Source organism: Drosophila sulfurigaster, chromosome 3 (genome assembly GCF_023558435.1).
Source record: "Drosophila sulfurigaster albostrigata strain 15112-1811.04 chromosome 3, ASM2355843v2, whole genome shotgun sequence".
Classification (NCBI taxonomy): Eukaryota; Metazoa; Arthropoda; class Insecta; order Diptera; family Drosophilidae; genus Drosophila; species Drosophila sulfurigaster.
The window spans coordinates 25,605,745-25,631,963 of NC_084883.1; the positions used below are offsets into that span (position 1 = coordinate 25,605,745).

General features: G+C 38.8%; 4 protein-coding genes across 10 annotated transcripts; 2 read left to right on the forward strand and 2 right to left on the reverse strand.

The window, feature by feature from the left end:
- Positions 1–70: 70 nt before the first annotated feature.
- LOC133843809 (zinc finger and SCAN domain-containing protein 12) lies at positions 71–2,704 on the forward strand. The gene is made up of 5 exons (XM_062277526.1): positions 71–305; positions 366–1,743; positions 1,807–2,127; positions 2,189–2,258; positions 2,323–2,704. Exons 1-5 carry the CDS (start codon positions 302–304, stop codon positions 2,569–2,571), a joined length of 2,022 nt encoding a protein of 673 aa, XP_062133510.1. The 5' UTR covers positions 71–301; the 3' UTR covers positions 2,572–2,704.
- An 830-nt stretch (positions 2,705–3,534) lies between these two features.
- Positions 3,535–17,632, reverse strand: LOC133843807 (V-type proton ATPase subunit C). 6 transcript variants are annotated; one of them, XM_062277511.1, is made up of 12 exons: positions 17,469–17,632; positions 13,358–13,500; positions 13,140–13,293; positions 9,919–10,077; positions 8,733–9,810; positions 7,858–8,159; positions 5,926–6,112; positions 5,730–5,828; positions 5,405–5,660; positions 5,232–5,329; positions 5,005–5,143; positions 3,535–4,939 (listed from the first exon to the last, which is right to left on the reverse strand). In XM_062277511.1, exons 2-12 carry the CDS (start codon positions 13,487–13,489, stop codon positions 4,841–4,843), a joined length of 2,703 nt encoding a protein of 900 aa, XP_062133495.1. In that variant the 5' UTR covers positions 13,490–13,500; positions 17,469–17,632; the 3' UTR covers positions 3,535–4,840. The 6 variants fall into 6 exon arrangements, with proteins under 6 accessions (XP_062133495.1, XP_062133496.1, XP_062133494.1 ...); XM_062277512.1 differs by lacking the exon at positions 17,469–17,632 and adding an exon at positions 14,016–14,034 and having other exon boundaries at positions 7,858–7,955; XM_062277510.1 differs by lacking the exon at positions 17,469–17,632 and adding an exon at positions 14,016–14,034.
- Positions 17,633–18,165: 533 nt separating this feature from the next.
- Positions 18,166–22,910, forward strand: LOC133843814 (hydroxymethylglutaryl-CoA synthase 1). Of its 2 annotated transcripts, none has more exons than XM_062277537.1 (2): positions 18,166–18,305; positions 20,840–22,910. In XM_062277537.1, the coding sequence occupies exon 2, from the start codon at positions 20,938–20,940 to the stop codon at positions 22,330–22,332; it is 1,395 nt and encodes a 464-aa protein (XP_062133521.1). In that variant the 5' UTR covers positions 18,166–18,305; positions 20,840–20,937; the 3' UTR covers positions 22,333–22,910. The 2 variants fall into 2 exon arrangements, with proteins under 2 accessions (XP_062133521.1, XP_062133522.1); XM_062277538.1 differs by lacking the exon at positions 18,166–18,305 and adding an exon at positions 19,500–19,662.
- A 3-nt stretch (positions 22,911–22,913) lies between these two features.
- On the reverse strand, positions 22,914–25,706 carry LOC133843815 (alpha-N-acetylgalactosaminidase). The gene is made up of 11 exons (XM_062277539.1): positions 25,198–25,706; positions 25,108–25,137; positions 24,967–25,014; positions 24,404–24,581; positions 24,102–24,340; positions 23,716–24,042; positions 23,573–23,645; positions 23,393–23,509; positions 23,295–23,330; positions 23,153–23,228; positions 22,914–23,087 (listed from the first exon to the last, which is right to left on the reverse strand). Exons 1-11 carry the CDS (start codon positions 25,284–25,286, stop codon positions 23,056–23,058), a joined length of 1,245 nt encoding a protein of 414 aa, XP_062133523.1. The 5' UTR covers positions 25,287–25,706; the 3' UTR covers positions 22,914–23,055.
- Between the last annotated feature and the right edge of the window lie 513 nt (positions 25,707–26,219).

A 26,219-nucleotide genomic window follows, 5' to 3' on the forward strand; every position in this document is an offset into this window, starting at 1 on the left:
TTTTTGCTATTTTCCAGCACTGCTATGCTGTCGTTCGTCTATCGGACGCAGGTATTTTGTAGCCGCCTATCGTTTACCCACCACAGATTGTCTCAACAAGAAAACATAAAATTAAAAATTAATTTAAAAGAAAATGTAAACACGTTGTGAATTTTAATTAAAATAACACTACAATTATAACCTGTTGAGTAAAATAATCGCTACACGCGTAAACAAAAAACCATAATTGTTTGTGTACTGGGATAACAACCATCAAATGGAATTATACATACATATGTATATAAAGATTTGTTAATGAAATATGGGTAAGATGCACAGTTCAAATAGATATTCCCAAAGGTCACACACAATTTAATTTTCTATAGATCTGCCAGTGCCTGAGAGCTGCATACTCTGTCTGGAGGAGCGTTCTCCGACTCAGCAGCAATATATGGATGTTTACTCTGCGAAGAGTGCAGAGCTCAATGTGCTGCAGATAATCAACAAACATTTACCCATCCAACTAGCGGCGGACAGTGAGGAAATGCGTAAAATGTGCTCCATCTGCTGGAAGACAATCTCAGCTTTCCACACGCTCTACGATTTCGTGAGTGCCACGCAAAACTCTTTGCGGGAGACGAAAGTATTGATGATGGAAGATGATCCATTGACGCAGAGCAATGTCAATGAGAGCGCTAAGCAGAGTGCAGATCAAACGGAACTGAATGGTCGCAACTTCTTCTATCCGGAGGTAAAGATCGAGGAGCATGAGCTGGAGCAGTTGCCAAAAATCGAGGTGCTAGAGAGCAGTACAAGTCTGCAAACTATCGATCTCGATCCATCGCCAGTACGACGTTTAAGGAAGCGTGTGAAAGCGGAGGCCGAACCATTAAATTCCAGCACTGAGTTGGGTGAGATTAATAATGGTGAAGCAATTGCAGCAACAGCTGATGAAACTGAGCCGCCCATTGCGCCCAAGAAACGTCGTGGACGACCACGCAAAACGGAATTGCCGAAGGAAATCCCCGAGGCAGAGATCAAAGTGGACAAACCCGCGGAATTGGAGCCAGACATGAAAATGGAGCAACAAGCCGATTTCAGTGACGATGATCAAGATTTCACCTGCAATTTCGATGATGAGCTTGCTGCTCATAGTAACGGGAGCAGCGACGAAACGTCCGAGAGTGATGATGATGACTCGGACTTTGAAATGGACAGACCAACCGAATTAACGTTTGCCGTGATACCGAAGCGAACGCCTGTGCGTCCGAAGAAGTACAAGAAGCGAGCGAAGCCCAGCGAGCCAAAGGTGCGCATGTCACGGGAACTGTTGGATCAGCGGAAGAAACAGCAGGAGGAGTACGATAGCATCATTGCCAAGTTCTTCAGTGTGCTGCCCTGCTCCATATGCAATCTGGTAGTGCACAACTTTACGGAGATGCAACGCCATCATCGACTCACACATCAGGTCGATCCGGGCTATATGATCTGTTGTGGTCGCAAGTTTACGCAACGCAAAGTGCTCGCCGAACATGTGCTGGTTCACTGGAATCCCGAGCATTTTAAGTGCATCACCTGCGAAAAGGCATTCCAGAACTCACGGCACCTGGAGTCACACCAACAGGTGCACGTGGCCAAGGTGTCCTTCCAATGCGATCTATGCTCCAAGGTGTTCCTCAGTAAAACGGCAATCGACTATCATAAACTGAACAAGCATGTGCCCAAATCCGAATTCAAATTCACATGCGCCGAGTGCGGCAAAAAGTAAGCTAAAATTTGAGTAAAAGAAAGATTGAAAACTAACACAGTAAATTTCTGAATTTGCAGATTCCTGACTGAGCGAAAGCTGAAGAATCACATGAGCTCCATGCACGATCCGGAGAGCATCATTATTTGCGACAAGTGCGGCAAGCAGATGCGCACTAAAATCATATTAAAGAAGCATCAGGAGCTGATGCACTCGAATACTCCGCGACCGGAGCCGGAGCTGAAGCAGTGTCAAGTCTGCGGAGCCTGGCTGAAGGGCATGACGGGACTGAAGCAGCACATGAAGAGCATACACGTGGAAAGCGCTGGCGAGCATCGTTGCCATGTCTGCAGCAAAATCTCACCCAATGCTCGTGCCCTGCGTCGTCATATCTATCACAAGTAATACACCAAAGTTATCGAATCTTGGCATTTTTATTAACTTACTCCCTTTATTGAACAGTCATGAATGCGAGCGTAAGTTCAAGTGTACCATGTGTGACAAGGCTTTCAAGCGACCTCAGGAGTTAAAGGTGAGGCGAATTTTAAATCTTCTAAATAAACCTAAACCTAAGTAACAAATTTAATTTCTTATAGGAACACACATCAACGCACACGGGAGAAGTGCTGTACACCTGTCCAAACTGTCCAATGACGTTCTTCTGCAGCGCCAATATGTACAAGCATCGACAGCGCTTGCATCGCGCCCAATACGAGGCGGACAAGAATCAGCCAAAGCCGCCTAACATATTGCAACAGGCGGTGGGTGCCACGGCGGCAATGAAGATTAAACTCATGCAGAACTCCAGTGCAGCCAGCATAGAATCAGACATGAAGCATTTCTAGATCATAATCAGCGATTAGTCTATGCCCATAACTGTAGTTGTAGTCTATCTATAGTTTTGTAAAGTTAAACTAAAGAAACAGTAAAGTACAGTCGATGTCGACCACTTTTCGTATATACTTTCATAATCTCATATCTATGCTTATCATGTTGAACTCACAAACGAATTGTGGATTGGATTTATGGAGTTGCCATTTCAGCAGACAGTCAGATATGATAATTACCAACTGTATATAAATAAAATTGCGAGCCGTCTGATTAGTTTGATTGCGATGACGTCCATAGGTAAAAGTCTGAATTTCCAGTTTGATTTTCATACTATTGCGTCTGCTCTACTCTATAATGGGAGATTGTCAAAACAATTGGACTCGAAGGAAATATGGAACTGATTTAGATGGACTTTTTGGTTCCATCAGCGACAACATGAGTCTGTCGGCATTTATCTGTAGCACCCATCAACCAAGGAACATTTTGTCCTCAACAGCAATAAGAAAACATCGTCCATTAAAAAATTTATAATATCCAATGTTCCATTCCAGTTATCTATATTTCCGCTAAACAAGTTTTAAGCGATCAAGATCTGTTGACAAATTGAAAACAAACAATGTTGGAATGTCTTTCTTTCTTTATAATTATTTACAAGGATGACTTAACTGCACCTTATATAACGCATTTGACATTTACATAATTTGCATAATGCATAAATTTAAAATATATATTTATAGGATACTGCAAGATTTGTTTCTTTTTTTTGTTATCATTTTCTTTCTTAATTTTTTACACATTTAGAGTTTGTTTTGTAGCAGTAGCAAACAGTGAAAATACTTTAAAACTTTACATACAAATATTATTGTTCTGTTCTCATTTCAAGTGCATTAAGTTGTCCTTTCAAACAAAAAATTACGTAGAACAAGTTGCCTCAGAAGTATATATAAAGTATACATTTACTTTCTTGGCTTTATAACGTTGATTCCTCGAGGCAGCGCCCAAAGCTTCTTAAAGTTTCTTGATTCTTGATCTCAATCTCGTTATGGGTTCTATTCGGCTGATGGAAACTCTGTATAAAGTTTCACAATTTGCAAAAGTTTTTTTTTTTTAATTTTGTAACATGCGCGTTTTGTATTTGTTAATAAACTCTTTTGATATCTACGCAACATTTATAATTAGAATACTTTCATTTAATGAATTTCCAATGGCAAGGAAATTTCATTGCATCGATTTGTTGGTTAGTTGTTTGTGTTGTTATAAAGCGTTAATCAAACAGTTTATTTGCGACACCATTTATACTTGTAGTTATTAACTTTTTGTTGGTTAATTGGATTAGTCACAGAATCACTCGGGAGTGAAGCACGGGCACAAAACACAAGACAAGATCATGTAAAAACATTTTCAAAACATGTGTAAATCAAATATTTATTGTATTAATTATTAATAATAATATTGTAGTGCTGCTAAAACAAATCAAAGTTTCGGCTCATTTAGTGACAATCTATATAAATTTTGCTACGTGTTAAATCATTTCTTGTTTTATCTCATTCCTCATTCATCCATCAACTAAATATGTATTTATGTAAAAGAACAAAGCACAATTATTGTTTCTAAACAAACAGAACAAAAATAATAGAAATAAAAATTGTAAACACAAAATACTGTTGAAAACTGAAGCAGAACAATAATAGTAAAATATAAGCTTTTATACAAGAAACATAAGATAATCGTTTTATATATATATGTGTGCATATATGTATGTTTGTATTTTGTATAAAAGTTTTTGGGGGACGCGATCTGAATTATTTTCCTTTAGTTTTTTTTGTTTTGCTTCGTAACGCGCTGCAAGTTTAAGATTTATCTTTAGTTTAGTTTACTTATCGCTTTTGTTTGTTTTCTTCTTTTTTTGTTTTTTTGGAAGTTGAACCTGAAACGGAATTCTGTGAACGCGTAACATAAATAACAACAATAATTATATAACAATGACTAAAATTATTTATCGTAAACTATTATTTTTTGCGTGTTATTTGCGTGGCAACGGTTTGTTGGTTTTGTTGTTTTTTTGATTCTAACTATGCATTTTTAAAGGTATATTATGAGCAGGATAGACTTGTGGGGTTTTCTTTTTTTTTTTTTAGCTTTTTAACAGATTTCCAGGCTGCTCAACGAGTCGCAGCTGAATTTAAATGGATAATTTTAGGTGTTTTTCATATTTTTCTTGTATTTGCTTTATATTAATTTTGTGTGTGGGTGTGTGCTAAGCAGAGGCATGAGATTGACCCCTTACAGCTTGGTTTGCTCAACCATATCGATGTTCACCTTGTAGAACACATAGGGATAGTATTCGGACTGGCCAAAGCCCAAGCCGGGAATATCGACATTCTAAGGGAAAACATAAAGCATTAATCAATCTGTGATAATACAAAGGAACAATTCAGTTAACTTACATCAGCACTGCTGACATGTCCGCCGGCGGATGCACCATCCAAGTGTCCATAGAGCTGGTTCAGAACATCGCGCAAACGCTTCACGCTCTTCTTGTTGGGCTCAATCAGAATGGCCTGGAAGTTGACTGGCAGGCCGTACCTGTGTGATTGAAATCGATATAGAAATGATTAATGCATTGGGTTCACAACCTTGGCTAGCCAACAACAACAACATCAACTATACGCACCTGAGCACGGACTCAACAAACACACGCAACGCTTTCACGTGTATCAAGGCACAGAATGCCTCACTGAAGTTCACCTTCAGCCAGCGCACCAATGGGCCCTACAAATACCACATGCATATAATTAGTAATCACAAAGGGTTTCAGTATGTAGTCTATTAGCGAGTAGCACTTACAAACTGCTTCTTCTTGTCGGTCATCAGTTTGGTCATCTCGTTCTTGCCCGCTGCAAGTTCCTCCTCATTGTAGACGAAGTCGCGCACAATGAACTTGCGCTCACGGGCATGCAGCTTGAACTCCTCGGTCACCTTCTTGAACAGCGTCACATTGAAGAGACAATAGTCGGGGTCCTCCTTAATCAGCTGCGACGAACGTGGCACAATCATGTCCGTAATTTTCTCATAGTTGGCCAGCCAATCGTTGGCCATGGCTCTGCAAAAGTATGACACGTTATAATGACATAAGCAATACAAAAAACAAAAGGGAAAAGGAAAGACTTACTTTGGCACAATCACCAGGAGCGTGGTCAAGTACTCCGAATCCAAAATGAAGTGCTCCTTCTTAACCAAATCCGCCAGGTTGCGTGTCAACAAACTGCCACTATGATGATGACGATGATAGAGGATGAGGAAATGCGTGTGTTAGGTCATTTAATTAATACAATTAACTAAACTATAGTTAACTAGGTGCTGCTTACGTTTTCTTCTTCTCCAAGTTCTGCAAATTGCCCTTGAGGTTGTTGTAGGCCTGCGATTTCGTCTTCAAATCGCCATCAATTTGACCGATTTGTTTGGAAATGATATCGGCGATATTGCGCAGCGATTGCTTGATTGGATATTTGGCCATGTCCCATTGGAAACGCGTTAAATACAGCGGCAGATCAGCTATATTTCGATCGAGAAAAAAACATTCGATTAGTTAAAGTTTTAGGAAGTGGTTTAATTCTTTTCCAGTTTCGACTTAATTTCACTGGCATTGACTAAAATTAATGTTTAAGTACAAATAAATAAATCATAAATCATAAAAATTGCTGTAATTGATCTAAAATATTATAGGTTTTTGGATTTCAGTTTAGTAACGAACAAACTTAGTAAATATTTTCAAATTTAAATAATAAACGAACAAAGTAGATTAATAAATATTGCACGTAAGTTTCAGATAAGATAAAAAACACAAACACAAATACAAACAGACGCGTTCATATAACGATCACACACACACACACACACACTTACATACATAAGCAAACAATAATTTAAACAAATCAAATTCACATTAACAAACAGCTAAAACAATTATCTAGAAGCATTTTGCAGTGCTTATTGTAGTTTCAATTAGATAAGATAACTTTTTACACTTTATAGAATATTATATAATAATAAGTTTAATATTTATAAAGAATCAACCTCTTAACATGCAAAGGATAATAAAGCTACAATAAGCACTTGGAACATAAGCAAATGGGATGCACTAAGTATTTTTCAGTTACAGTGGGTGCTAACAAATAAAACTCGTGGGTTAGAACAACTATACAGTAACTAAATTTGAATAATTTAAAGGATTAACGAGTACCTTTCGTAATACGAGTTACATTTTAAACGGCACAAAATGTTAGCTGATTTTTGTATGTCTAGTGTTCAGTATAATAATTAGGCTTATGTTTTAGACACTTAATGGCAAATCAGAACTAAATATACAAAACTAAAATAAAAATAAAGTAACTGGCATTGTTTTTCAAAAAATAAATAAAACGTTTCTGTGTGTGTGTTGGCGTATAGAGATGTGTGTGTGTGTGTGTTGGTGTGAGCTTTGTCTTATTTAGCTTAATGGAAATCGGCGTTAATCGTGGGCTATGAGATATTTGCGCAGCAGAACAACATTTTGGTGAGCAGTACACTGAAAAAACAACATATTCGCTTTTACACTGTTACAAATAATTTGGTGTATTTATAATTGGAGAATAGAAATCAAGTATATAGGGAGCCACAAGGTACTTTTGTGTGCTCGCGTGAACTAAAACTGCAAAATAGAATAGAAAATTGATAAAAGTATATAACAATAATAATAATAATAAGGAGAGAGAAAGAATTAAAAGTAGTTGAGAACACACGTGGAGCAGAAGAGAAATCAAAAGTAAAATCAAAATCAAAAGACTCGGAATGCTTTGCGAGGAATTGGTATAACAAACTGTAGTTGTAGGTGTACACAGATGTACATATGTATAACACTTAAACCGTATAACAGTTAACCAATCCAACACGTTTCAATCAAAAAAGAGGAAGCAAAACAATATTGAACTTTCAGTTGAGTTTTGCTTTTTGGAATTTACAATTTTTTTTTTTTTTTTTTGGTGTGGAATATTGTATATATATATATAAAGATAGTTAAATATATATAGACAGAGAGAGAAAGAGGAATAGTACATCAAGTGGTGGGTTTGAATAAAACGAAAATTGTAAAAAGAAAAGGATAACAAATGAACGAAAAAGCAAAAATACAATAAGAAAAGACAGAGCAACGTCCAAGGGCCATAATAGAGTAAGTTATTTAGAAACAGAGAGTGAGAGAGAGAGAGAGAGTATTGTATTTTGTATTTTTGACCCGGGGGGCCAGGGCCAGGCATGCTAACCTGGACTCAGCGGAAATTCGGGCGGCTCAGCGTGATCCGTGTCTGGACTGGAACGCCCCTGGCTACTACTGCCACAACAACTACTCACTGGAGACGATCTATGAGTTGGTGTTAAATTAAATCCATTGTTTATATTTAATTGACTCGGTGTAGAACGTTTGCTATAAATTTGATCGGCAAGAGAATTGAAGAAAGAGCGATAACTAGAGCGCGGTGTGGGCGATGTCTGATGCCAAAATGTCATTGGTGTTGTTGGTGGTTGTGGTTGTTGTTGTTGGATCAGTTTGCTGGGTGTCTGTGCACTGTGTGTGTGCGTGAGTGTGTGAGTGTCAAAGTGTGCGTGTTTCATTTTTTTTTTCAAGTGCATTTTTGTGTGGTTTTTATGAGTGGAATCATGAGTGATTGATGAAGTGAATGATTTAAAAAAAGAAATACATTATTATTGCATTTTATTGTTCATCTCATTTAATGAAATCAAACATTTATGGATGAGAAGAGCTGAGAAAGACAGAGGCAGAGAGAGAAGGAGGGAAAGATAGAGAGCAGGCAAAGCGGGTGCATAATCTTTTTGTATCTTTTGTTTTTCTTACAGGTGTATTTTCTGTGTGGTGTCTGTGAGAGTGTGTGTATTGCTGTGTTTGCGTGTATTGGTGATAGCACGCCCGAGTCAAATGAAGAATGACTGCGAGAGGTTTCTTTTTTTTTTGAGGAGAAAATGGTGAATAGGGCGATTTTTAGTATATTTTTTGGCATTTGACGATGGGCGATTGGCAAATTTCGCATTAAATGTTGACATTCGAATGGTGCACTGCGATTTTTGGCAACGGTACGCTACATAATTTTTGTTTTTGATTAATGCGATGATAACAAGATACCTGCACTTCTTAGAGTTACGCTTCGGTTTATTGAACCACCAGTCGAATGTCTCCGATAGCGACGATGCGCTATGCGGACTCTTTGGATCATCGAGATCCTCATCCAAGTCCAAGTCCGTGTCACATGACTTTTCTGTTGGCGATAGCAATGGCGGCGAGAATGCGCCGCATTCTCCTCCTCCAGCTCCTGTTCCTCCAATTCCCAATCCTAATCCTGTTCCCCCCTGTAGCTGTAGTTGTTGCAGTTGCTGCTTTGGCGATTGTTGTTGCTTGTGTTGTTGTTGCTGTTGCTGTTGCTTATGCGGTGACAACGGCATCGGTGACGGCGATTGTGGCATATGCAATTGACTTATGTGACTGCTGGTGCTGCGAAAGCTCAGTTTGTTGCTGCTGCTGCTGCTGTTGTTGTTGTTGTTATTGTTGTTGTTGTTTATGCTGCAAGTGTTGTTATTCAGCTTTTTGCTGTTAGAGCGCGACATGCTGTGCACCGAGCTGCTCGCTGTTGGCGCCGATGTTGAAAAGTAAGCCGACGAGCATAATGTGGAGGCAGAGCTTGTCTTGGCAGGCGCTGCGTTTGCACTTGCAGCAGCTGCAGAAGCGCCATCAACAACAGTTGTTGCAGCAGCAGCAGCACTTGTGCTGCACAACATGCTGCTGCCGGTGGCAATGGCGGTCACCGTGGAGATGGCACAGCGCGTGGCATTCAGCATGGAGGAAGCTGTCTGGGAGTAACATTCATCGGCCATCAGCGTGCTCGCTGTGGCGCTGGCGCTGGGCGGGGCAAAGACGCTGCTGCTGCTTAGCGCATAGCATTCATCGCAGGCACAACCAGGCGGTATCACAAAGTCAAATTCACGCTCCGATTCATCGTGCGTTGAGGATAAATTGTTTAGGCTGCCGCCGCTGCCAATGCCGATGCCGCCGATACCACCGATACCGATGCCACCTGGACAGCCGGGACATGCCGATGCACTTGCTCTAGCTGATGTGGATGCGGAGGCGTACGCTGAGGCGCAGGCGGAGGCAGAGGCAGAGGCGTAGGTGGTTGTGGCTGATGAGGCAATGTTGTTGGCGGCGGCTGTTGCGGTTGCATGCGTAGTAGTAGTAGTATTGGTATTGGTAGTAGTAGTGGCATTTGTTGGTTTTGTGCTGTCACGACTAATTGAGAGATTTATGTTCGATTTACCCTTGATATCCATGGGCAGCTGGTGGTGATGATGTGGATGGTAGTGTAGGGGATTGTTTTGGTGGTGCGTGTGCTGGTGTTTACGCTGATGTCGCAGGCTCAAATGCTTCAGGCGGTTGTGGTGTCGACACGGCATGACTTCATCGGGTGGACCAGGACCTATGTATGTGTACACCATATTTTACCATTCGTTACGGTTACGAGATTACGGTTCAGGATCAGGATCATTCGTCATTCGTTTATACAATTTCATTTCGATTTTTTTTGTGGATTTGTTTTTGTTGTTGATGTGGTTGTTGTTCAGGTACAGGATAATAACACAAGTTGTTTAGATTTTTGATTTGAGAGATTTTTTGGTTGTAATAGCATAATCGACGCAGTTTTAATAATGAAAACAAAACAATTGATTGATCATTGATAAACTTAAAAACTATAGCATACATTTCGGGGTTGTATTTTGTTTAAATTTTTGTTCTCAATACTCGATTCCATTTTGTGTGAACCAAAGTCAAAGGAAACAAATAAAAGATATTGATATATAAATAAGGAAATAAGAAATAAATGAAGAGATTAACTGATATTCCAAAAAAGAAATCATACTTTGTAAGTATATATTCAAACTCATGTGTGCATGGTTTTTTTTTTTTGTTGTTGTCGTTGTCGTTCTAAGTGTGGTTGTTCTCTTTATGTATGTAAAACCAATATATAAGTATATAATAAATCATAAATGTATATAAGTTCATGAACAACAGTGGAAAGAATGTTGCAAGAAGTTTCACTTCTTTTCATTTGCTTTTTTGTTTTTGTTTTTTGATGAATGGGCCAACAATTTTGTATTCTATTCAGTTTTATATTTTTTTGTGTAATTGTATCATACAAATTAAATAATTTTGTACAGTGTAAAAGCGTTACATTGTTTGTTTAAACATTTATCGATAACTCGATTCGCTGTCTATCGTTGTCAATCAACTACGGCAATGGATGCTAAAGAAGCGAGATAAACATGTGAATGGCAAAAAACGTAACAAACAAAACACAACACAGCACACACACACACCCAAAACATACAAACACACAGACACAGACACACAAGTGAGATGAGAAGATCAAGTGCTGAACAAATGCGATTAAAGATTAGTAAAGAAAATGTACATTATCATTATTATTAGTATCGTTAATTATTATCATTATTGTTATGGGATGTGAGGTTACGAGCAGAGAGCACAGAAAACGATGGATGCCATGAATCAGTCTATCGATATAAAAAAGCACACAAAACACACACACATAAACAAGACACACACACACACGAACACATAGAATAAAAGTAATTTGTATATGGAAGAATAAAAGATTTGAAAATTTAAAGCACACTCTTAAAGTAGTTGTAAAAAAGAAAGCCAACTAAAAATTTGGAAAATTAATCTTAACAAAAGAAAATTAAAAACACACGCGCTTCGCTTCTTCTTCTTCTTTGCGGATAAAATCAAATGAACGGGTTTAAATAATATACATTAGAATATATATGCAAAATGTTGCGATGTTTAATTTTTAGATATTTTTTGAAGTCAATTTCAAACCGCCTTTTATCATATGATATTAGTATATACTCTTCTTCTTCTTATTTTTTGAGTGATGATTTAAAAACTAATGGGTTTTCACAACGAAATTTCAAGTTCGAATTTTGTAGAACGGAAACGAAAAATAAAAAGAAAATCATAAAAAATGTACAACAATTTTTAAGTAATTCATGTAAAATATACAAAGTGTTTTATTTTTTTTTTTTGGTCTGGGTGTCGCCCCAAAAGAGTCCTTTGTTTATAGCGTTGAGTGTGTGTTTGTTTTCGTGTGTGTGAGGCACAAAGTAAGTAGAGTATCATTTGGATATTGGGTTTTATGTTTGAGTTTCGGGTATTTTGTTTTTATTATTGGACTGCCTTCATTATCAATGTGTGTGTGTGTGTGCTTGTTTGTATGATTGTCAGTTAACTATATAGCTTTTGCTATGTGTGTGTGTGTGGGTGTGAGTGGGTTTGAGTGTGTGTGTGTGTGTTTGCATGTAGATAGATAGAATAGATATTAGAAATGTACAACAAATGCAACACAAAATTAACAACGCAAATTATTTTTGACTTTTCTTTTTTTCTTGTGGTATGGTCTAAAAATCTTTAATTCCATTGTTGTTGTTGTTGTTATTATATAGTAAGTACTAGTATAAAACATTTACATTTATCAACTTTAATTTTTTGACAAGTTTTTTATTTCTTTGCTTTTTTTGTTCGTGATTGATGATTTGTGCGCATGAGTTTCAACATAAAAGTAAAAAATAAACATAAATTCAAAAAACCCAAAAAAGAAAACAAAATAAATAAAAACAGATAACTTAAAACATAATTAAATAAACTGAAGAGGTAAAAAGTACATCAAGGATTTAAAACCAAACGTAAAAACCTCAAGTTTTCAGCTGAAAATCGATTAGTTTTTAAATCTATTTCGATACTGAAAAACGTATAGATAAATATTTTTGCTGTTGAATACGAGTATACATGTAAAATTATGTACTTTTTTTTTTACTGTTTTTGTAGGTTGAGTTAGTCAAAAATTTGAGAGAGAGAGAGAGAGAGACACCGATCATTCCACATATTGAGAGGTATAAGAGAGGTTTACTTATGTTTTCGAATTTAGCGATTTGTTTTCGGATACTTAAGAATCACCAGGGGGGGAAAAAGAAAGGGTACGAGGATTTGTTGTCTTTGTAGGTAAAATGTACGAGTGTGTTGAATAAATAATGTATGCACTATATTCTTAATATAACGAATATAATTTCATTTGGGATTTCATTCGCAGAGCTGATGTTTGTAGTTGTAGTTGTTGTTTGTTTGTTTTGGTTGTTGTTGTTAGTACAATAACAGTAAATCGTGTGGAAAACAATATATAGAGTATATATAGAGGAGAGAGAGAGTAGATGTGATTCATTCCGTTTTTGTTTTTTGTAAGTATAAATGTTTAAGTAGATAAGTTGATATTCGCTACCATCAGCTAAAGAAACATCTTATAAAATAACTAAAGAAAGGAGAGTGGATCTAAATGGATAATCGCTGCGAGCGCTGCGTGACAAATCGAATCACGCTCCAAAACTAAACTAATTTATGCTAAACTATAACTAAACTGTACTAAACTGAGCTAAGCTAATGAAATAGAGAAACTTCAAAGTCACTTACTGTTGTTGGCCTGCAGATTCTCCTGCAGCTTGTCGCGCTGATCCTCGAGCACCTCACCCAAGTACATGGCCACCTTGCGGGTGATCTGCTCCACATAGGTATCCAGTTTGCCCAGATCATCGGACAGACCGACAAGCTGATCCAAGGTGCCAACCTGAGGATTATAAAATCATGTTTATCAGTATAAAGAGGGAAATACGAGACGAGACTGTGCTTACCTTGAGATCGGGTATATGGAACTTGTAGTTGCTGCATAGATTATGTTGCTTGCTGGTGAGGTTGTTCATCGTGTCAAAGGTTTGCTGGCACGTCTTGTCGCCAGGCGCCGATATAATCCAGTATTCCGACATTGTTTTGATAGCTGCCGAAATGCGAGAATAAATTTATTATTATATTGTGGCAGTGAAAACCGAAATATTTTCCATTATGTAATTTGAGCCCATATCGATTTGTGGTCTAATGCATTATGCAGATATTTCAATAGCGACAAACACTTTGCAAATTCGCATGAATAGTTAATGATTTTGACCTCCAAAGCTTTGGTCACTTCCAACTTTTCCAACTTTGATGCGATCGACCCTCACAATGCATTTCATTTTAGCCCTGAGTTCCATCGACACGTGTGTGTGAGCTGTGTCTACTAGTGTGTGTGTGAGTGTGTGTGTGTGTCTCATTTTCCTTTTTTCCTTTATGCGAACAAAGCTCTTTGTGCTGGGCGCCTGGGCAGACAACAAAGCGCAGACAGTTGGCGCCAGGCAGACTTCTGACTCCATACGTTGTGTGTTTGGCATTCTATATACTTATATGTATCTAACAATTTGGGCCACCATGAGTATACGCAATATTTCGATACGTATACGTCTTCAATATGCTTACGCATTGTGAATCCTATTTGAATCCTAGCGTTTCCAGAGTGTAGACAGAACCTTCTCAACTTGCAGCAATTGCAGCTTGCTGCGCATCTTTTTGGCAAACACTACGCCAACGATTCGCACATGTTTCGCAACGAAACCAATTGAAATTGAGTTGAATTGAATTGAATTGGAGAGAAGTGAAGAGAAGCCGTGCACACTCGACGAGAGCTCGACGCGAAATGAACGATAGAGCAAAGTCGGCGCCCGTTGCTCGCTTGCCATATGGCGAGCAAAAGTTGTTGGTGCCGAAAAGGCGCAGCCACGAAGGAATCGATGACGAAGCAGCGTCACGCAAGCCAGCCGCCAGCCTGAGTTCAATTTGGTAAGTGTCGTTCGCCATTGTTCTTGTTGTTGTTGTGGTTATACCCAGCTATGCTGAGCTTAGCGGGTAGCATAACTTATGGCATAGCAGAGAGAAAAGTTCGAAAATCTATATATTTTGTTCGAAAAGTGAACGGATAAAAGACTTGGAACAAGTTTCTTGCTTTAAAGAGGCAAGTTTGCACCCGAACCTACACTAAAAACCAAAGAAAAAGCATCCTTAAATATAGCTTAGGTAAGTTTTTACTGTCAATATATTCTGGATCATCTCAAAGAAACAAGTGATTAAGCAATACTCGTCTTTCTATCTAAAAAAAACACCTAATTATTAGAAATAGGACTACTACAATTCATTCCGGGAACTATTTAAAGTTCCACGTAAACTTATATTATAATGCAATACCAAATAAAGAACTACGCTCTATTCAAAGTTGGAATATTGAATAGTGGAGTTCATTAAAATAACCGTAATCTGAATTCTTTCTGCAATAGTGCCCCAAATCTTTGAAAAATTTATTAAAGTCTGGCTATCAACCGGATTATGTAATTGCTTTAGTATTATCAATTGCAATTTTAATAATCTTACCATTTTATAATTTAAGAAAATTCCGAGGAAATCAATTTTACCCAATTAACCAAATTTTATTTTGAATTATAGTAGTTACAGTAATTTTATTAACATGAATTGGAGCCCGACCAGTTGAAGAACCTTATGTATTAATTGGCCAAATTTTAAGCAACATTTTTGTACTATGAAATTCAAATCAACTGAATTCTCAGCTGCCTTTACCATTTTGCTTTGGGTATACCAAAGTCGAGCACACTTTACCATAGCTTTTTTTTACTTGTTGTCGTGGGTTTTGTTGCTGTGGCTGCGACTGCGGCTGTTGCCCGTTTGTAAGGACGTCGGTGGCGTATGAGTAATCATCAGGAGATACAAATCTAACTTTGGTCAGTCAGTTACGTTTTAGTAGTCACTATCATTACATAACTCCATGATGGCCTTCAAAAAGCACACTCACAGCTAACAACGAACCAAAAAAACGAAAAAAAAAACGAAACGAAACTAAACTAAATGACAAGCGAATCGGGCGCTGACCATCCCCAATAATTCGAACCGCCCCCAACAAAAAACTACCCTGACCCTTCCCATTAACCCCAACAACACATAGATAACGTTCAAGGCAGTGCATTGTCCTCAACCAGGAAACAAATAGCCACAAAAAAGCAACAACAACAACAACAATTATAATGCTAGCCTGGCAACCGCGCTGCAAAAGCAACAACAACAAAAGGGCCCCCAGTCTATTTTTAGCGGCGAAATCTAAATTGCTTTTGTACAAAATCAGTAGGTACTGGCGACACCCAAAACGGGCGGGGGGTGGCAGTTATGCTTCCACAAACATATACAAATATATGTATATATGTATATGTATATTTATTTGTTTGTTTGTATGAGTGTTGCGTCCTGGGGCCTGTGACGCATTCTGCATATCAAATTATACAGAAAGTGCTAGTGCGTTGGAGAGAAAGAGAAAGAAAGTTCCTCCGAAATGAAAGCGAATGGCACGCCAACAGAGTTGCCACCACTTTGTCTATAAAGTTTGCTTATCAAAACTTTCCCCGGAAATTGATAACATCATCTACAAATATGTTAGGAAGCCTTTTTTTCGAAAATACTTTTAAATTCTTTGTTGTAACGAGTGAAACTTTTATTAAATTTAGCCATCATTCAATTACATTTTGTTTTTGGCAAATTGGCAACGCCAGCTAAACTGCAAACTGAAAACAGGATAACGAACAACAACAAACAAGACGTAAATGATGTTGACATAAAACGAAGAAGAAACTGTCGCCAGTCAGACTGGCCAACGGCTGTCGCCTAATGGGGTTTGGGTGGAGGTGGCAGAAGAGCAAGAAGAAGCACTCTACGAAGCAGCAGTTGGGGTAGGGAGGGGGCTGGTTACACACAGGAAATTGCAACGTTCGTTGATGTGAGAACGAAAACAAAAATAGCAAGAATAACTATGATGATGTTATTTACATGCACACACACACACACATACACATACTTGTCTGTATATGTGTGTGTATCCTGCGCCGGGCGTCGGGTGGGCGCCCAAATTAATTAATAATAATGTGCTGCCCCAGGAAGAAGAGACATTTGTAGCTTGTCGCTTGTAGCTTAGCCTTTAAAATTGTGTGTAAACCCAGCAGCTGTTTTTTTTTTTTTGGCCAGCTGCTGACATTTTTTTGTTTTATTGCCGCTAGAAATGTACGAAAATGTGTGCGTGTATATTTTGTAAATATACATATTTGACTTTTCGTTTCAAGTTTATATCTGGTCAACGACAGTCAAGGCCTTTTTTGCGGCACGCAATATCACTATTTGATGAAGTCCTTGTAGAGGCGGCCATATAATAATATTAAGTGGCAAAATGATTTTCAAATTTAACAGCTTGACAATTTGTTTACGCAGAGAGTTAGAGAAGGAGAGAGTGACACTCAATTGAGCGAGAGCGAAATCGCAGAGACAACTTACTATTCACCACACCTTTAACACACGCACACACACTCACACTCTCGCACTCACAGCTGTGGTGAATTGAATGGCCAGTCAGCTGTTCGTGACAGTCACATGACAGCTTTTCGATCGATATTTTTTCAGCTCACGGGTTTTACAGCTTAAAAACAAACTCAACTAGTTATTTGCAAACATATTTTCAATTATACGAAGCACACTAATGTCTGTCACTATCTTAAAATTGCTTTAACATGTCCCTCGAAACGTCTCCTTGACATTGCAGCCAAAGTTACTGTACAAAATCAAAGCGAGGCAACAGTTTTTCAGGGTCATTTGATTTGCACATATACACATATTCCATTATTCATTTAGTTTTTTTCAGTACAAAAATCTTGCATTAATGCATTAGCACAGTCGTTATTTGACCAATACGCGGCTAAATTCGGTTTGATAACAGGTCACCAGACCTGCTGAGCAAATTGTTTTTTTTTTTTCTTCTGTCTCAAGCGCGTACTTGCAACGTTGTCGTTTTGTACATAATAAGTTATCTTGAGTAATAAAATCACTTACATTTAAACGACACTGCTTCACGTTAACTCGTAGATGTTAATTATACTGCTTTACAGTTTGTGCGTTGAAAATTAAAAAAAAGTCAAGCAACACGACAACCGCACCACCCACAATACACGTACGAAACGGAGCACAAGTGGAAACTCAACACACAAATGACAATTCACAACCGCGTGACCACAAGTTGAATTTCCAAATATTCCTAAAAAATTACTAGTATTTTTTTGGTATTTAGTTTGCAAAATAAACAATACACCACATAAGGTAACACTGTGAAGCACGATACTTGTGATAGATTGCGATAATCATAACATGTCAATGCAAACAGCTGTTTTTTATAATTTACTGAATTTTGCTCTCTTCCGTACAATTTTATTTTGATTATAAATCTAAGCAGCGGGAGGAAATCTCCCGGATCGTACGTTAAAATCTTTCAAACGATTTTATATTTTGTGTTAAAACAGAATTGACACACATTTTAAACCGACGCGGCTTTTCACATGTGTTTTCAAAATATGTAATCTCTAGGTGTTGCCGTTGTATGTATTTCGATAGTTCCAATCAACGGAAATATGGTAAAGAACCTAATTCTGATAAATAAAACAGTTTTAAATATTCGCATTTTTTAAATATCAAAATCAAAATAGTTATTATTTTTTTTAAATAAATAAATGTAAAAAACATCGAGTCGATTTTCTAAAAAATTATATCGACGTTCTTCCACCTCTAGTCTATATGTAGGCGCCTCCCCACTACGTGCCTGATTTTGTTATTAAATTTAGTTTAGTTAATCCTATTATTTGGCACAATTAAGGTGGCAATAATATACCAAAATATGTAAGTGCAACGTAATGTGTGTATGGAGTGCTTTTCCCATCGCCATGTGTGTTGTTTCTCAGTGAAATCGTTATAAATTTCTTGACAACTGCAGCAGCTTTCATTCGATATGTCGGCGCTGCAATTTGTTTGTTGTTAAACATTTTAAACAAACACTGACGAAAGTAAATCTTACGAAACATTATCATAAACTATGCAAATGAAAATCATTTCATTGGGGGGCAAAGAGCCAAAGTTTAATTCATTTTGTGGGCAATTTCATAAGCTCATTTAAAAAAAAAGTAAAAAATAATACGTCAGCCAGTGTCTGTTTCATAATACAATTATGTTCATATAACAACAAAAAGAAAAGAAAGGAAGAAAGAGAAGAAAAGGTTCTTTGCGACACGTGCGCTATAAGCATTGGGTTTCAATGTAGGGGCCTCTAACCTTTGGTGCCTGTCGATTGCTTTGTGAGTTTTTGCGAAATTCGGTCGATGACTCAAGTTGGCTTGCTGTGAACAAATTTGAATAATATAGCGAATGGATTGTGTACACACTAGGGCGCAACAGTTCCAAATACAATAGATCGCAATAAGTTTGAATTGTTTACTCAATATCTTGATGGGCTAAAAAATAAACGAGTAAAAGTCCAATTGTTTAGCCTGCTTTTCCTCAATTCCCCATTTCCATAACATTGAAACTCACTTATTTGAGAAAACAATTAAACTCAAGAACCTTTGAACGCGCATCCATAAAATAGAAAACAAATGCGGATATATTGCCTTTGTTCACTTACCGGCAGCCCGACATCATGATAAAGGGGAGAGTCTTATCAGCGCAATCGAATGGCGCGATCACCCAAAACACAAGACCTATTATGTTACTGCTTCCGATCTTATCTCCAGCTCAGCTTAACAACAGCGTCGTAGCTCATAAATATGTATAGTAAATATATTTTTGGTAAATACTCAACTCGATACGCATTTGACATTGGCTTACAACACGCCCCAAAAGCGCACTTTGCATACTGTGCTGTTGCTTCTTCCTTTCTGTCCTCAACTTGTAACAGCGTCGCTGCCGCTGTTGGCGTTGACGCTAGCGTCGACGTCGACGCACTTGGTGTCTTTATGGTCATATGCCGTTGTTGGCGAAGCGCCGCTGTTCAGTCTGCCAAGAGATTCGCTCGAGTGAGCTACGCGTTCCGCGGAGAACCAACGAACACACACAACCAACATACATAAGTGACAACAAAACCCAACAGCAACAAATCAAAAAATCATCAACGTTAAAAGTGAAAACTTGAACACAACAACAGTCTTTTATATTTTGTGCGGTATTTTACCCATTTTTTTGGTGCCAGGTGCTAATTGTAAAGGTAAACATCACACTTATTGAGCATGCGACGCCTCTCTCGCTCTATCTTTCTGTCTCGCTCTCACTCTCTTGCGTTGCCGCGCTTGTTATCAGTTATACAATAATCCCCGTTAGACGACACCGTGACCAAGTTACATACATTGAAAAGTGTCCTACTGTCCTATTGCACAATTGGTCTACCGACTGTCCTAAGGAGCATAAATCTGCCAACTGTCCTATTCACTGCTCTTCAAGCTCAACGATCAATGAAGCTGACCCAGTCCCAAAAAGTGAAAAAAAGAAAACTACATATGTATCTGAAATAGTTGTCTGCAATTTGTAGTCACCAATTGTTCTTGACCAACATTATTTGGAAATTTAGAACAACGCTAAAGAGTTGTAGAAAGCCACTGATAACTTCATAGAATAATTAATCATTGTCTAAAGTGTTGAGAATTGGCAAGACATGTGTTTTAGATTAAATCAGTGCTAAAAGAAAACTGTCGAATGTCTTGTATTGAATTTGGGTTTGGTATGAAGCGACTTTGAACATTTATTTGCTGCTGCTGCTGCTTCTTCTTCGGTTGTTCTCTTTAGCAAAGTTCGACTGCGTGGAGAAAGTTTCTCCACCTGATTTTTAGTGCTTCTGATCGCAGTTGTTGTTGTCGCTTCTGCTTGCTTGTTGTTATAATGGCCGTCGCTCTGTCTGTGTGTGTCTTCGTTGGCATTCAGAGCTGTGGCGTGCCTAAAAAGCTCGCAGCGAAATCGAAATCACTGTGATGGGCACCACGGTCGCTGCCGACGTTAACGTCTACGTCGACGTCGCTGCCAGCGTCGACAACACAATTTTCAAGACGCGCTCTTTCGGCACACGGTCAAAGCAGCTCGAGCGTGCAACAGGTGGTTAGATTTCTTCATTCATTAGCTGCGACGATATTGTGTTGAATTTATGTTTACCCAAGAAACCAACCCAACCCAAGCGCAATCTTAAGCGAGCGATTACAACAAGCAATATGCATAACTTAAAGAGACATTTTTTTCTGATTGCGCAGAATATCAAGAGGTGAAAGTTGTGACGCCACCATGGCCATTGGAATTTCTGTGTCTGCGTTTGTGTGTGTGTGGTGTGTTTGATTAGTGTTGAAATTTATTTGACTACAACCAACAACAATAAACAAAGACCCTTTGATTACTTACAGAACTCAGGAAATCGCACTCTCTCAACTCGCATATCGCGCCAGTACAAAATCGAGAAATCAAACCGAAGACCAATTAGAAAAATAGAAATAATCAAATCATGGCAAGCAGCAGTTGGCCCGAAAATGTTGGAATACGCGCCATTGAGGTGATCTTCCCATCCCAATATGTGGACCAAACGGAACTGGAACAGTTCGATGGTGCCTCCACCGGCAAATACACAATCGGCCTGGGACAGGCGAAAATGGGCTTTTGCTCGGATCGCGAGGATGTCAACTCGCTCTGTTTAACGGTTGTCAGCCGCCTGCTCGAGCGTCATCAAATCAAGCATACGGAAATCGGTCGATTAGAGGTGGGCACCGAAACGATAGTCGATAAATCGAAATCCGTTAAATCGGTGCTAATGCAACTATTTGCCGAGAGCGGCAACACTGACATCGAAGGACTGGACACCACAAATGCCTGCTATGGCGGCACTGCGGCGCTCTTCAATGCGGCCAACTGGATTGAATCCTCCAGCTGGGATGGTCGCTATGCTCTGGCAGTGTGTGCCGACATCGCCGTCTATGCCAAGGGCGCAGCGCGTCCGACGGGCGGCGCCGGAGCCATTGCCATGCTGGTGGGACCACATGCACCCTTGGTGCTGGAGCGTGGCTTGAGGGCAACGCACATGGAGCATGCCTATGACTTTTACAAGCCCGACTTGGGCTCTGAGTATCCGGTGGTGGATGGCAAGCTGTCCATCCAATGCTATCTGTCGGCGTTGGACATCTGCTATCGCCTGTATCGCAAGAAGTTCGAGAAACAGCATCCTGAACAGTCGGGAGCGGGTCTGGACAATTTCGATGCCATACTCTTCCACACGCCCTTCTGCAAACTGGTCCAGAAGTCGGTGGGTCGCCTCAGTTTCAACGATTTCCTGCTGAGCAGCGAGGATAAGCGCGTTGAGAAGTTTGCCGGCCTGGAGCGTTTCTCCACCGCCACGCTAGAGGGCAGCTACTTTGATCGGGACGTGGAGAAGGCCTTCCTTACGCAGTCCGCCGAGGTGTTCGAGGCCAAGACGAAGAAGTCGCTGCTGCTGGCCAATCAGGTGGGCAACATGTACACACCGTCGGTCTACTCGGGTCTGGTTTCGTTGCTGATTGGTGTGCCTGCTGCTCAACTGGTTGATAAGCGCATTGGTGTCTTTTCCTATGGCTCGGGACTGGCTGCCTCGATGTACTCCATTAAAGTGACAAAGGATGCGGCGGCCTTTGAGCAGTTTGTGGATAAACTAGCGTATGTGCAGCCCATGCTCAACTCTCGCGAGAAAGTGGTGCCCGAGCAGTTCTCGTCGCTGATGGAGGTCAGGGAGAAGAACAATCATGCGGCGCCATACACGCCCACTGGCAGCATCAGTGCTCTGTTTCCGGGCACATACTATCTGAAGGATGTGGATGCACTGCATCGACGCACCTACGAACGCACGCCGACCATCAGCAATGGAGTGCATTAGCCAAAGGTTTCATCTGGCTTGGCGAAATGAAATCACAACTACACACACACACACACACACATTACTTAACTTGACAATAACCTATGACTAACTAACACTAACTTTTAACTGTAGCTGCTAACTATTTAAATATGACTTGACTACACCAAATGCATCTGCATTGATGTAGAACTCGAAAGCTATCAGTATAAGCCGGCTTGGGAGAGTTATCCTTTCGCTGTTAATCCCTTTGGTTTTTCCTTCTTCATTAGCATCTTAATTGGTCTTATGGTCGTCTTAACACTGCAATACATACTATTATTTATTTAATGGCCTGGCAAAAATTTCACACATATTTTCATCGAAGTTTAAAGTCTTATTCATACCTTTATACTACATATTATGGCTGCAAGCAACAGGCAGGCCTCTTTTTAATTAATGTCGGAACTTGAATCTATGCCTATAAAATGTGTACAATAATATAAACTGTATTTATACAAAACAAATCAAGCATAGTATGAGTACTCGTATAATGTGCAAAGCGCATATTATAATTTGTTTGTAAAGTGCTAAATAAACAACAAATTCAACATGAACAATGCTTTTCGTTGTGTTTTTTCTTAATGTTTTCCTTCATTTAATTACAAAAGTTTATTCTTATCGACAAACGTATTCGATGCCAGCTGAATGACAGCCCACAAATTTGCATATTTTAATTACTTCATTAGCAGCTTCGTTTGTTTTTCACAGCGCTGTAAACTTGTAGAAAGTTACACCTAAAACAAAAAGAAATATAAAATAAAATAAATTGAATTTCAGGTAAAAAAAAGAATGTAAATACCGTTGGGTACCACACGCGTTGAAAACTGACTGTCTGCCTCATAAACGCCCAAGTTGCTCTTAGGTTCAAACAGATCCTTAAAACAGAATTAAAAATTAATGGTTTACGACTGATATCAATGTCTGAAGAATTAAAGTCTCACCTGAACACTATAACCTTTGCTGTTTGTCAGCAACAACTGCGAAATGAAAACGAAAAATAATAGCGTATTTAAAAAATATTATAATATATTTGAGTTACCTCTTTAAGTGAGAAGGTTATGCCGTAAGGTTTGCCATCTGCGCGACGACTGACAAAGGCCACAGCAAAGGAGTATTCCTGGTCATCATTTTTGGGCGTTATGGGACGGCGCCAGACCTGCATAGCAAGAATATATCGTTTTGCCATTGCACTTAAGAACAAATTGAAAGACAAACTGACCTCAATATCTTCTTTAACGAGTAGACGACGTCCCTGGATGCCCAACGGATCCTGATTCACAGCAATGACATCTCTTTATAACGATAGAGATTAAAACTAATATGAAAAATATGAATATTACAATAGTAAAACAGAACTAATACCTATTCTGCAATATGGCCTTGATCCTCGGTTCCACCTTGGCCAAGTCGTTGGACATGATTAGCGGTGCCGCAAGCACAGCCCAAACAGCCATCTGAAGTTTACTTTGATCGTAGCTTAGTCCATAGTTGCCCAAAATCAGCATATCGGGATCATTCCAATGTCCTGGGCCGGCTTGAGGCTGGATACTATCTTGGTTTTTCGCAAAGTAATCCATAATCTGGAAAACCGATTCCAGGGAATCGTCAATATCATCCCAATTGCGCCACAGGTTGCAATGTTTTATTAAAGATTCATAGTCCGGGTATTCGTCATCCAGATAAGCAGGCCTACAAAACCCGTACAGTTATGATAATCTATGATAAATATATTAAGTAGAGAATATTACCAGCTGCAGGAATAAACCATTGGTCTGCCAGTGGCATTGAGTAGGCGTCCAAACTGTGGATATCCTTCGGCCATGTCGGTGACGTTGGCATAGCAACCATCCAGCTTAACATAGTCAACATCCCAATCGGCAAAAGTTTGGGCATCGAGCTGCATGTGATCGATCACACCCGGGTACCCGGCACAGGTAAGGGTGCCAAAGTCCTGATACAACCCAAATTTAAGACCTCTGTTGTGAACCTGTAGAGTAAATATTTAGAAGAAATTTAATAGACTTCCATTACAAGTCTATTTCTCCCTTACATGATCAGCGAGAGCATTCAAGCCGCTGGGAAAACGCGTGCGATCAGCCACCAACTTGTTCGTTTTATTGTCACGAGTCTTCTCCAGCCAACAATCATCAATGATCACGTATTCGTAGCCCACATCAGCGTAACCCTCGGAAGCAAGCAAATCCGCATGTCGACGGAAAAGTCGTTCACTATAAATAAATTAAAATTATTCAAGTTTCGAACATGAAAAAATCAACATTAAAATATAGATTTAAAAAATAGTTATCATTTTTAAAGGCAGCATTATTGTAACTATTCACTCCACGTTATTCCTTCTAAGTTTATCATTATGTTTATGCGGATCAAGACTTCATTGTTACAATAAATTTAAAAACTATAGATCTACATATATGTTAATAGGACACTCAAAACTCAATAGTATTCTATACTATTGGCAACTATTCATTTCAGTCCATATATTTTATAGTATAACATTTATATAATTGTGAGTGACGCTTCTACGCCTCTATAATTTTTACGTCTCACTAATACCCTCTAAAACTATGTAGATAAGAATCATCAGACACAACATACCTTATGCACTCATCAGGAAACTTGTTGCAGTCTGTGATGCAGCGAAACCTGTCGCAGATTAAACATTATATAAGAAATATTACACATTGTGTAAAGTCATTTAAAGAAAATAAGAAACTACTACAATTAACATAAACTTACCGTTGCCAGGACATCCAGCCCATTGGTGGACTGCAAAGAAGAATTCAAATTATAAATTTATACCACAAATTAACCAGACAGTTAAATTACGTTCGTGCCAATCCGTTCTCCAGAGCATGTCCAGAGTTGAGCAACTGCAGCAGCAGCAGCACAATTACTGCCGGCGACGTTTTGTACATTGTGCTTTGCTGAGCTTTCCAAACGCAATGCGTCCTTTTCTATGCGGCAGTCACGATTTTATAGGAATGTGTAAAGTGAAGATTAGATTGTTTATGTTTATGCTGGTTGGTGGCAATCTTGAGCTACCGATAACTATGTTTACCAAACACCTTGCGCAAACACTAGCGTTGCCTTGTGTTGAGTCGATTGTCAATTGTTAATTGCAATTGAAGTACACAGCATTGAGTTCACAGCGCTTTTAAGCGCAGCAGGGAATCAGTCCGACTGTTTTTGCCTTTGTTCAGAAGGCTCCTCGTTCTTATCGGCGACACTAGAAAACCAAAAGCAAGTTCACAAACGCGTCGTTTCAGGTTATCAACTTGTACAGAGCGCGGGCGCAGGTTCTGTTCTATGTGTTCTTTGCTTTTTCGTTTTGCCTTTAAATCAACTGGCTTTTACACTATACTACAAGATTGCATAACTAGTAGATAAACTACGGGGAAATAGTCGTAAATTTGCAATATTGTATAAGGAAATGAGGGTGTCCATTTTTAATTTTTTTTGTAAATTGAAACTTACTATGTATTACTGATATAATACTGTAATATACATTGAACACTAAGATTTCAAAGTCTGCGAGTAATTGACTTTGTCATTGTGTCATTTACTATCACTTGTACTTGTAATTAAAAAAAAAAAAAGATTCACTCACTGCTTGACCCAGATGACACTTTATCAGCTTCTTTGTTGATAAAAAAAAAACATTTCGTGTTCACTTACAAATCAAACCACTTTCAAATAATTCACTAAGACGAGCTCTTATCATTATGTTGCAAACAGCAATACTTAAAAAAAGGAATATTCATTTAAATCCTAATAATAACTTTATATTCACACTACTTAAAATTGGCATTCTAGTAGCCGGCATTTATTTATTTGCGCGGGCTGTGTAA

Bases quoted from the DNA above. Each gene is read 5' to 3' on its own strand.
- LOC133843815 (XM_062277539.1), bottom strand. From the start codon at position 25,286: ATGTACAAAACGTCGCCGGCAGTAATTGTGCTGCTGCTGCTGCAGTTG. The intron at 24,582-24,966 runs GTATGTTGTGTC...ATTTATTTATAG, and splicing joins TTTCCTGATGAGTGCATAAG to TGAACGACTTTTCCGTCGAC. The intron at 23,088-23,152 runs GTATTTACATTC...TTTTTGTTTTAG, and splicing joins AACGCGTGTGGTACCCAACG to GTGTAACTTTCTACAAGTTT.
- LOC133843809 (XM_062277526.1), top strand. The intron at 1,744-1,806 runs GTAAGCTAAAAT...CTGAATTTGCAG, and splicing joins TGCGCCGAGTGCGGCAAAAA to ATTCCTGACTGAGCGAAAGC. The intron at 2,128-2,188 runs GTAATACACCAA...TTTATTGAACAG, and splicing joins CGTCGTCATATCTATCACAA to TCATGAATGCGAGCGTAAGT.
- LOC133843807 (XM_062277510.1), bottom strand. The intron at 8,160-8,732 runs GTATCTTGTTAT...GCACACACACAG, and splicing joins CGTAACTCTAAGAAGTGCAG to TGCACAGACACCCAGCAAAC. The intron at 5,330-5,404 runs GTAAGTGCTACT...TGGTATTTGTAG, and splicing joins CCGACAAGAAGAAGCAGTTT to GGCCCATTGGTGCGCTGGCT.
- LOC133843814 (XM_062277537.1), top strand. From the start codon at position 20,938: ATGGCAAGCAGCAGTTGGCCCGAAAATGTTGGAATACGCGCCATTGAG.